The sequence below is a fragment of the Saccopteryx bilineata genome, chromosome 8 (genome assembly GCF_036850765.1).
Source record: "Saccopteryx bilineata isolate mSacBil1 chromosome 8, mSacBil1_pri_phased_curated, whole genome shotgun sequence".
NCBI lineage: Eukaryota > Metazoa > Chordata > Mammalia > Chiroptera > Emballonuridae > Saccopteryx > Saccopteryx bilineata.
Window position 1 is genome coordinate 71,464,444 of NC_089497.1, and position 12,367 is coordinate 71,476,810.

A 12,367-nucleotide genomic window follows, 5' to 3' on the forward strand; every position below is an offset into this window, starting at 1 on the left:
AGAACACTGCATTACCAGTAAAACTGGTTTAATACAATTTGCAAAGACAATTTCCTCTTGGTAGACACCTTGGGAGGGGTTTGATGAAAAATATCCAAGACATAAAACACAAACTGCTGTACCGAGTCTGGGATAACAGTTGAAATGGTGCACGTGGAGATGGTAGTGCTGCCGGAAGCTGGTCCGCACTGTCGCAACGCTTGCGCTGCCAGACGCGGAGCAGTCCTGGCTAGCGATTGTGGTCGTAAAGTTGAATGGCCGTAAGTTGCATAGGTCTTAACTCGATCAATATTTGTATATAGAAAATAATAATATAGAAAAAAATTACCGTTCCAGTTTTCCAAGTGTTTTAACTTCCATAGTTTCTTCAAAATTGCCAATAAATACAATGCCAATTCTAATGAGTAAAAAAAGAAAAATAAATAAAATCTAAGAATATTTCATATTTTGCAATGTCATTATAACAGCTAGAATAAAAATATTTCAAACATGAAGTTTAAGACATGTTTAAAACTATTTCATTTGAATATAGCATTATTTTTAAGAATCTGAATGATCAGATTAAGTCCAAAACAATACAGACATGTATTCTCACAAATTATATTATTCGTATTCTATAATAAGCTATTTTTAATGGTCACTTCAAAATGACTCTATTGCAAGCTTAACAAAATTAATGACACATTTCAAATTCTCATTAAAAATTTAAAATACATTTCTATCTTTATGTGTTTATGAATTTTGTCTGACAATTTAATATTCTAGTATTTTCACATTTTTATTTAAAAGGTTTTTTTTTGACAATTCAGAAATCAGACTAAGCTACCTTGCAGCAGCTTCCACGAGAGCCTTTTCATCTGGCGAAGATGCATAGTACTCCAATTGGGAGGGTGCAAGGCTGGATTGCCAGGGGCCGTCACCAATGCCATCTATCTGAACATTACTAATCTGTACAGTGTGACAGAGACTGACTGCTTTGAAGAACAGATCGTGTTCTTTAATCTGTAGATATATAGTTAATATTCACACTATAAATACCATCCCCAAATAACATTTAGGAAACCAGAAACAGAATTCTAAAAAATGAAAATACAGTTAATAATTTGGTAACCTAAGATATAGAAGAAGAATGCTAAAATCTTCTATTGCCTAAATAACAGCCGGTTATTAGAAGATAACTATTTCAAATGAAACCCCTATTTATTAATTTAAGAATTGCTTACTAGTTCAGTTTCATTTTCAGGACTGGTTCTGAAAGAACTGGATGTAAGATGAGATAAATTGTTAAGGTGGGATAAACTACTGAGATAACTTAAGTTTCCTTCTGAAGAGTCTGGTGTTGGTCCTTCGGGTACAAGTCTACCACTGATCTCTTGGTATTTTATGCCATTAATTGAACATTCCCGAAACTGCATCTCGTTTTCTGTCAGGGTGCCAGTTTTATCTGTAAACACATACTCCACCTAGAGATAGAAAACAAAAGAAAACAAACCTTTGTGTTCACAGTCCTATGTTAAACAAAAATATTGGCCTCTGTCTCCTTAAGTTAAGTCTCCCAATTAAAATTGATATACTGATGCTGATTCTTATAATCCAAGCACAATTAAATAATTAAAGATACCATAGAAACAAAACAGTAACAGAAAATAATATATATATATATAACTGAAATTTGTGGCACCTTTGGGTGAATGTTCATTTGTGGAGTTAACTGACAATGTGGTATTAGTACTTTTCTATCTCTTGAATAAGATGTTTTTTAGTAGGATTCAAGAATGATCTCTGAGCAAGGACTGGAAGGGATACTTCATTAACCTAGAATGTAAAAGAGTATCTGGTCCAGAAGAAATGGTACAAAGGTGGAAACAGGAACACAAAATAACAACACAAGAAGTTAGAGGTGGGAAGTTGTCTAAAACAGACAAAGGAAATTGAAAGTGAGGGCAGGAAACAAACAAACCAGTAAAAAAGAAAAATGTTTAAAAAATATTTTGAAAAGTAGGTAAGACAAATAATTTTATTACTCTTTGAGACCGATTCTGGAACATTAATCCTAAAAAAACAACCCCAAAAAACAAAAAGTATGTCCACAAAGAAAAAAATGAAATAGTCAACTAGGATTATGGTGAGAATTTGCTTATTGTAATGATGCTTTGAGAAAGAAATCATTTAACAATGGGAGGTGGCTATCATAAGGGGGAAAAAAAACACTACAGACTAATAATATCCCTTACAAAAATAGACACAAACCAAATCCAGAAACATATAAAAAGGATTATAGGCCATGAACATGTAGAATTTATCCCTGGAAGGCAAGATTGCTCCAATATATAAAACTTAATCAGTAAAACCCACCATAATAATAAAATGGTACTTGTCCTTTATTCTAATAATAAAATAATCACCTTGATACAGAAGAAGCATTTGATAAAACCCAACACTTTTTCATAAAAATAAAAAAACTCAACAAATTAAGAATAGAAGAGTACTTCCTCAACCTGATAAAATATATTTACATATACCCATAAGCAGCATCATATTTAAGGAGAAAGACTGAATGCTGTCTTTCTAAGTGCAGGAATAGAACAAAGACGTCTGTTCTTGTCACTTTCATTCAACATTGTACTACTGAAAGTTGTAGCCAGAAAAATTAGGCAAGAAAACAAAATCTTTTTTAGAAAAGAAGATGTAAAACTATCTCCAACTACAACCTTGTATAGTGGTCATAGAATCCACTAAAAAACTACTGGAACTAATAAATGAGTTCAGCAAAATTACAGAATAAAAAGATCAATATACAACAAGGGAAGTAGAATTAAAGCTGGAATAAAACTGTTTGATCAAAACATGAAGGTACATGAGTAAACTATATCTCAAAGTTCATTTATTTGGAAAGAGTAAAGATAAATATAATACTTGAGACACAGGAATTCTGCTATGTAAAATAAAAATAATGAAAGCCATTAAATGTACAATACTCACTGTTTTCCAACCACTGCTAAGTGTTCTAACTTCTCTCAAATATTCCATGAAGTATTATTATGTATATTTTAGAAAAGAGTAAAGTTAATTAACTTACCCCATTATATAACTAGCAAATGGTGAAACTGGAAGTAAAAGATAAAATACTTTATCATTGCTATGTGATATTTAAGGCTGCCCAGTATCCACAGCAAATGTGGAATTGTAATTTAATGGTGGATATTAAAAGATGTCACTTACTTATACAAGGTAATATAAAATGCTTAGACTAGGAAGAATGAGAATGAGGTATTAAACAAATGTATATATCAGCAGTCTAACAAATATCCCAAAGATGATTAGAATAGACAAAGACCTATCAGTCAAGGAGGATTCTTTAGAATTAAATGTATACTAGGGATGAGTTAAATAAATTTAACTTTAGTCAAAAAATAGATAAGATCAAGTGTTTCATCTTTTAACTTTGGTGATAAAGAGATCACCATATACCTTCATTAAGAGTAATTTCGCTTGACCAGGCTGTGGCACAGTGGATAAGGAGTGTCGGACTGGGATGAGGAAGACCCAGGTTCGAGACCCTGAGGTCGCCAGCTTGAGCATGGGCTCATCTGGTTTGAACAAGGCTCACCAGCTAGAGCTTGAGGTCACTGGCATGGGGTCACTCAGTCTGCTGTAGCCCCACAGTCAAGGCACATATGAGAAAGCAATCAATGAACAACTAAGGAACCACAACGAAGAATTGATGTTTCTCATCTCTCTCCCTTCCTGTCTGTCTGTCCCTCTCTCGCGCGCACACACACACACACACACACACACACAAAAGAGTAATTTCTTTTGGCTCTGGTTGCAACGGAGCAACGCCCCAGATGCGCAGAGCATTGCCCCCTAGTGGGCTTGCCAAGTGGATCCCAGTAGGGCACATGCGGGAGTCTGTCTCTCTGCTTCCCTGCTTCTCACTTCAGAAAAATACAAGAGTAATTTCTTTGATACAAAGGACATGAGAGGCCATAGAAAGGTGTGAAATAGCCTGACCAGTGGTGGTGCAGTGGATAGAGTGTTGACCTGGGATGCTGAGGTACCAGTTGGAAACACTGAGGTCACAGGTTTGAGCGTGAGGTCCCTGGCTTGAGAAATGGGTCACTGGCTCGGCTGAAATCCTCCTTACCCCCGTCAAGGCACATATGAGAAGAGAAGCAATCAATGAACAACAAAAAAACTGACACAACTATGAGTTAATGCTTATCTCCCTTCCTGTCTCTTTCTCACTTTAAAAAAGAAAAAAAGAAAAAAATGTGTTCAGAGAAGCAATAAAACAGGTTGTTTTTAGGTCTTGAATATGTGATACAAAAAGATGTGAAATAAATTAATATTTAGCATAAAGTATTAAAGACTCCTAAATGCTACTAAAAATAAATGAATCAACTTCTGGTGAAAAATGGCAAGTTGAACAAATGCAATTACCTCTGTTTCTCTTGAAAATTCACCAAAATAAGAACAAAGGATTAAAAAAAACAATGGTATAAGAGACAACATGAGAAAGGAGATATGACAAGTTTAGAGAGATGAATGCAAGGTGACTCAGCAGAACTCAGAATATGAAACCTAAGCAATGGGGGAAACCCTTTACCATAAACTCTCAAAAACTAGATGTACCAGCTACCACTGAATGGGGGAGTACAAGATGAAGATAAATATGGAGGGATAATTGTGCAGTCTGAATCCTGAAATTCCTTCATAATTTGCAAACTGAAAACTGCCTCTCATTCATCAGAGCAACAGCTGGAAGGCTTAAATTCCTCAGGAGGGTGAAACAAAGAGAATCTGAACTTGCAGAAAGCTAAAAAAAAACAAAAACCCAAAACCTGAGGCAGCCAAAAATGGATGAGGCAGTCCACTAAAAAGAGAGACTTCTACTGGACAGTTCCATCACAAGCAGCATAAATGCTAACTGCAGTAATTCATTATGGGGAAACTGAGGAAAGAGCAATACTGATATGTGGGGATCCCCTCCAAGAAGCTGGGCTGCCAGGCTTTTCTAGGGAAAACTTTTATACTTGTAAAGAAAACCAAAAATTAGTCATTTGAGGATTGCCCCTTACAGAAAAGGTAAAGTTAAAATAAATTATAGTCAGTTCTTGCTATAACAGTCTTGAAAACATAAATTTATTACAATAAGATTGATGTATACGGAACAATCTAAGCATAACGTGAACTTTGCACTTGGTTAGGCGTGCTTTCATCTGTGAAAATCACTAGGTGAATGCAGAAAAATTTTGTATTTAAGCAGAGTAGGAATATGTACATGAAACATATAAACCTCAAACAGCTACCTGTTACCTCAGGTCTTCATATAAGCTACACCCATCCATAAGTGGTGTTACTGTTTTCTTTCTCTTTTCAGATAACCTTTCTTCCAATACTTCACAATAATCCACACGCTAAAATACTTCTGATGGCCAGTTCCACAAGTAACTTTCAAGTTTTTTTCAAGATAAAGCGTCCTATTTTTACTCTAGTATTTATATATTTCTTAACAATTTAGCAAGTGGTATTTTTTTTAAGTTCCTATCTCTGTATTTTAAATATGTCAAAAAAATTGTTGTACCTCTGGTTTTTACTAAGCTCCATGATTTTTTCAGGAATTCATGAGATACATTATAGTAGAACTGACTATACTGAAAAAGGAACTAGAAGCAAACAGAAAATGCAAAGAACAGAAGACTTAAATAATCTGTCATAAATATTCTCAGAAAAGTAAAATAATAGATTATATGCAAGAAACTGGAGTAAGATGCAATTAAAATAAGACCATTCAGGTATACTGAAATACTAAAACTAAAAATATACAACAAAAATAAATCAAAAGATAGGTAGAAAGATAAAGTTGATGAATTCTCCCAGAAAGACTATAAAAATAAGTAAATGAAAATTAAAGCCAGAATTGGAGAATAAAAGATATGATATTCAAATAAATTTTAAAAAGATGTTATCAAAGAAATAATATAAGAAAAATTCCCTGAATTAAACAATATGTATTTCCAGACAGAAAGGGCTCAGAGTTCATTGCACACACACACACAAAAGAAAACAAAAAAGCACTCACATGAACATATATCATCATAATATTTCAGAATCACTGCATAAAGAAAGGATTCTAAACACTTCCAGAGATAAAAACATATCACACATAAAGAATGTGAATCAGAATGGCACTTGATTTTTTAAAATTATTATTAATTTATTAGATTTAATGCAGTGACATTGATAAATCAGAGTACATATGTTGAAAGAAAACATCTCTATATTATTTTGACATTTGATTGTGCTGTATACCCCTCCCCCAAATTTAGATTGTCTTATGTCACCTTCTATCTGGTTTTCTTTGTGCCCCTCCCCTCCCCAACCCCTCTCCTTTTCGCACCCTCCCCCCTCCCCCCACCCCTATTGCCATCACATTCTTGTTCATGTCTCTGAGTCTCATTTTTATGTCCCTTCTATGTATGGTTTCATATAGTTCTTAGTTTTTTTTCTGAATTACTTATTTCACTCCATATAATGTTATCAAGGTCCATCCATGTTATTGTAAATGATCCGATGTCATCATTTCTTATGGCTGAGTAGTATTCCATAGTATATATGTACCAAAGCTTTTTAATCCACTCGTCCTCTGACGGACACTTGGGCTGTTTCCAGATCTTCGCTATTGTGAACAATGCTGCCACAAACATGGGGGTGCATTTCTCCTTTTGGAGCCGTTCTATGGTGTCCTTGGGGTATATTCCTAAAAGTGGGATAGCTGGGTCAAAAGGCGGTTCGATTTTCAGTTTTTTGAGAAATTTCCATACTGTTTTCCACAGTGGCTGCACCAGTCTGCATTCCCATCTGCAGTGCAGGAGGGTTCCCTTTTCTCCACTCCTCGCCAGCACTTATTCTGTGTTGTTTTGTTGATGAGCGCCATTCTGGCTGGTGTGAGGTGATATCTCATTGTGGTTTTAATTTGCATTTCTCTAATGATTAGTGATGTTGAGCATTTTTTCATATGCCTATTGGCCATCTGTATGTCCTCTTTGGAGAAGTGCCTATTCATCTCTTTTGCCCATTTTTGGATTGGATTGTTTGTCTTCCTGGTGTTGAAATTTACGAGTTCTTTATAAATTTTGGTTATTAACCCCTTATCAGACGTATTGTCAAATATGTTCTCCCATTGTGTAGTTTGACTTTTTATTCTGTTCTTGTTGTCTTTAGCTGTGCAAAAGCTTTTTAGTTTGATATAGTCCCATTTGTTTTATCTTGTCTTTTATTTCACTTCCCCGTGGAGATAAATCAGCAAATATATTGCTCTGAGAGATGTCCGAGAGCTTACTGCCTATGTTTTCTTCTAAGATGCTTATGGTTTCACTGCCTACATTTAAGTCTTTTATCCATTTTGAGTTTATTTTTGTGAGTGGTGTAAGCTGGTGATCTAGTTTCATTTTTTTGCAGGTAGCTGTCCAATTTTCCCAACACCATTTGTTAAAGAGACTGTCTTACTCCATTGTATTTCCTTACCTCCTCTGTCAAATATCAGTTGTCCATAGAACTGTGGGTTTATTTCTGGGTTCTCTGTTCTGTTCCATTGATCTATATGCCTGTTCTTATGCCAGTACCAGGCTGTTTTGAGTACAATGGCCTTGTAGTATAACTTGATATCAGGAAGTGTGATACCTCCTACTTTATTCTTCTTTTTTAAAATTGCTGAGGCTATTCGTGTTCTCTTTTGGTTCCATATAAATTTTTGGAATATGTGTTCTATATCTTTGAAGTATGTCATTGGTATTTTAATTGGTATTGCATTGAATTTATAGATTGCTTTGGGTAATATAGACATTTTAATGATGTTTATTCTTCCTAACCATGAGCACGGTATATGCTTCCACTTGTTTGTATCTTCCTTGATTTCTTTTATCAATGCTTTGTAATTTTCCGAGTACAAGTCTTTAGTCTCCTTGGTTAAGTTTACTCCTAGGTACTTTATTTTTTTGGTTGTAATTGTGAAGGGGATTGTTTCCTTAATTTCTCTGACTGTTCATTGTTGGCGTATAAAAATGCCTCTGATTTATGAGTATGAATTTTATATCCTGCCACTTTGCTGAGTTCATTTATCAGGTCCAGTAGCTTTTTGACTGAGACTTTAGGGTTTTCTATATACAATATCATATCATCTGCAAATAATGATAGTTTTACTTCTTCTTTTCCAACTTGAATGCCTTTTATTTCTTCTTCTTGTCTGGTTGCTGTGGCTAGGACTTCCAGGACTATGTTAAATAAGAGTGAAAGGGGGCACCCCTACCTTGTTCCTGATCTTAAGGGGATTGCTTTTAATTTTTGCCCATTGAGTATGATGTTGGCTGTGGGTTTGTCATAGATGGCTTTTATCATGTTGAGGTATGTTCCCTGTATTCCCACTTTGCTGAAAGTTTTGATCATGAATGGGTGCCGGATTTTATCAAATGTTTTTTCTGCATCTATTGAAATTATCATATGGTTTTTCTCCTTCTTTTTGTTTATGTGATGAATCACATTGATTGATTTACGAATATTGTACCAGCCTTGCCTCCCCAGAATAAATCCCACTTGATCATGGTGTATGATTTTTTCCATATATTGTTGGATCCGGTTTGCTAATATTTTGTTGAGGATTTTAGCATCTATATTGATCAGGAATTTGGGCCTATAATTTTCTTTCTTTGTGTTGTCTTTGCCTGGTTTTAGAATCAGAATTGTGCTCGCCTCATAAAAGGAGCTTGGAAGTTCCCTTCCTCTTGAATTTTTTGAAATAGTTTGAGAAGGATAGGAGTTAGTTCTTCTTTGAATATTTGGTAGAATTCCGTTGTGAAGCCATCGGACACCGGACTTTTCTTTGTTGGGAGTTTTTTGATAACTGTTTCGATCTCATTTGGTGTAATCGGTCTGTTTAGGTTTTCTGATTCTTCCAAATTGATTTTTGGAAGATTGTATGTTTCAAGGAATTTGTCCATTTCATCTAGTTGTCTAGTTTTTTGGCATACAGTTATTCACAGTATTTTCTTACAATATTTTGTATTTCTGTTGTGTCAGTTGTTATTTCTCCTCTCTCATTTCTAATTTTATTTATTTGAGTCCTCTCTCTCTTTTTCTTGGTGAGTCTAGTTAAAGGTTCATCAATCTTGTTTACCTTTTCAAAGAACCAGCTCCTAGTTTCATTGATCCTCTGTATTGTTTCTTTAGCCTCTATGTCATTTATTTCTGCTCTGACCTTTATTATTTCCTTCCTTCTACTACATTTGGGCTTTACTTGCTGTTCTTTTTCTAATTCTTTTAGATGCAGGGTTAAGTTGTTTATTTGAGCTTTTTCTAGCTTCTGAAAGTGGCACTTGATTTCTTAACAGTTACATTAGAAGTAGAAAAAAATGGAGTTTTTGAAATTTTGAGGGAAAATAATTTTCGACCTGGGATACATTAACCAGCTAAATCATTAATCAAGTATAGAAAGGGAATAAAGATATTTTCAGACTTGCATAATCTCAAAGTATTTTCCTCTCGTGCATTTTTTTCCGGGAAGTTAGTAGATGTGTTCCACAAAAATAAGAATAAACTATAGGTGGGAAGACACGTGAGCCAGGAGACAGGAGATCCAAAACAGGAGACAGGCAAAGGAAGTTCCAGGGTGATGGTGATGGGAAAGCCAGGATGACAGCTGGGCAGTAGGCCCAAAATTGAAACAAAGAGAAAAGCTTCCAAAAAACGCTGCCACCAAAAAAAGAAGAGAGAATCCTAGATTCCCTGGTATGTTTGAATATGTAGAGAGAGGTTACATATATTTGCATATATGAAAATTAAGCAAATGAAAAAACAGAGAACTTAGCTCTATGGGAAAACAAAACACATGAGAAAAAAAATGTAATTATAGCATTACAGGGCATACATAAAGAACCAGAAACCAACAAGTAATACTAAAACAGTAAAAATGTAAATAAATGAGTATTTATTAAATCCCAAATTGTGATATAACAATATGGGGGGGCCCTATGTGGAAGCTCAGTGGGTATGAGTGTGTACGTGTGTGTAAGCAGTGTTAAGAGTTTTATCTTTATATTGTACATATTTATAATGGCTAAAATGTAAAAATAAAAAATGAATACTATACAGGAATATGGTACTAAAGAATAGAAGAAACAGTTTTAAAATTTAAAAATGGAAAAACTGGGTGTGGCACAAAGTAGGGCTGTTTTTAGGTATAAGCTTTGTAATATTTTCTGCTTTATTAGTCTTTGTATATGTGTTGTTTTGATAAAAATAACAAATCAGAAAAAATAAAAGGATCATTTACCTGTCCAAGCTCTTCATTTAGATCAGAAGTATTGACTTGAGCTTTCTGATCTGATTCTTCATGATAAAGATCAAGATCCCAGCCAATAAAAAATGATCCAAGAAATTTCTGCATTTCAACTGTCACATATAGTGAAATTGGAATGATGAAATTGTAGAGTACCAAAAAGGCAAGGAAGTCTGAAATAAATCTCAGAATCTAGAGGAAAAAAATTGTTTAAAAAGTGAAAATAGGAGAATATATTTAGTGTTACTGCAGAAAATTATCAGAAAGTTTCATGTAAAACATCTCACAAATTAAAATTCATTTATTTCCTTGGTAGTTTTATTGCTCATCAGACTCTTGAACAAAGTAAAAATAAATTAAATTCAAATTAGTTAATTTGTTACTTTTCAGAAGCTATCAAAAAAGACTGGTGTGACAAACTGCTTTTGGCAAAATTTTTATTATAACCTCTGGAATATGCTTACCATTCCACTACTCTTCAAAATTATGGATGACTAAATATTGAATGTAATTTTTAACAATAATAAAATAATTGCTAGGTTAGGTCTGCTAGAATTTAAAACTCTTTAAAATGATACATCATGTAGAAATAGCCGAGTTGAATGTCACAAAACCACATTTAACATGTATTTTGTGAAAGGTACTAAAAATATTTCCTATGGTTATCTCTTTATGGTCTCTTGAGATTCAAATTTGTATTTCAATATTTGTATTTTAATCTAAAGTGAAATTTAAAGAACAATTATTTACCAAAATTGTGGGTCAAATTCTCTTGATAGTCCATATTTAATGAGTTTAAAATGATGTAGTTTGTATTATTACTTCATACTATCAATAGATCAACAATAAGACTATTTGAATTATTCTGACAGAATTAAAAATAAATTAATTTACTCTTTATTTCACTTTACAGGAATAAAAAATTTGAATTTTTTATTCAAATGGAATGACAATACAGACGATTAAAAGTTTTGTGATCTTTTGTAACTAACTATTCAAGTCAAGGCATAGAAAATATAATTGCTTATGTCCTAAAATACAAAAGGCACACCAGTACAAACAGGCTGGTTACTCTTTATTTCTAAAGTCCTTTTTCTCACCTACTGTGACTCTTTTTTATTTTTCAATTAGTTTACTGGTACTTTCAATGTTTTGGATGGTTTCAATTCGGGTGTGTAGTGTCCTTCTGTCAATCTTCAGTAGTGACAGTTTTAGAAGATCACAGTGATCACTCTGATTAGAAGTCACTACCAAAGTATTAACTCTCTTTTATAGCAAAGTCAAGAACACCATAAAATACCTTACTGCTATTTCTTTGATGTTCTGTTTTTTGGTTATACCAAGGTTCATCCCATTTTTCTTCAGCTTGCCATGTATACTTTAAGATAGTACTGATGATGGCTTCAGAAATAAGTATTATTAGATAAATTATCAAAAATGTATTCATTGACCTGGAATGAGAAAAAGAGAATACAAAACATATCAATTATGTGTTACTATATATAGTGTGGAAAGTAATACCAAAATTAAATAAGGTATTAAAATATATATAATTGGAGCTATTTAAAGGCCATAGTCTTTGTTTTTAAGACATGACCGTTCTGCCTGACCAGGCGGTGGCGCAGTGGATAGAGCGTCGGACTGGGATGCGGAAGATCCAGATTCGACACCTGGAGGTCGCCAGCTTGAGCGCGGGCTCATCTGGTTTGAGCAAAGCTCACCAGCTTGGACCCAAGGTCGCTGGCTTGAGCAAGGGGTTACTCGGTCTGCTGAAGGCCCGTGGTCAAGGTCCACGGTCAAAGCAATCGATGAACAACTAAGGTGTCGCAACGAAAAACTAATGATTGATGATTCTCATCTCTCCGTTCCTGTCTGTCTGTCCCTATCTATCCCTCTCTCTGACACTCTCTCGTCTCTGTAAAAAAAAAAAAAAAAAAAAAAAGAAGAAGACATGATCATTCAACAGAATCTATTTAGTACCACTAATGATCAAATAACCAATCATAAGATTATTTATTTACTTATTTTTAC

General features: G+C 34.1%; 1 protein-coding gene across 5 annotated transcripts in view; it reads right to left on the bottom strand.

Moving 5' to 3' along the window:
• The window catches only part of ATP11B (ATPase phospholipid transporting 11B (putative)), a 138,826-nt gene that overhangs the window by 62,837 nt on the left and 63,622 nt on the right, over nt 1–12,367 (bottom strand). For all 5 annotated transcript variants that reach the window (XM_066241603.1, XM_066241600.1, XM_066241601.1 and 2 more), the window contains 5 exons: nt 11,637–11,787; nt 10,331–10,528; nt 1,224–1,463; nt 827–1,002; nt 329–397 (listed from right to left, as the gene is read on the bottom strand). In XM_066241603.1, coding sequence (XP_066097700.1) covers nt 329–397; nt 827–1,002; nt 1,224–1,463; nt 10,331–10,528; nt 11,637–11,787 — 834 coding nt within the window. The remainder of the gene's footprint in view (nt 1–328; nt 398–826; nt 1,003–1,223; nt 1,464–10,330; nt 10,529–11,636; nt 11,788–12,367) is intronic.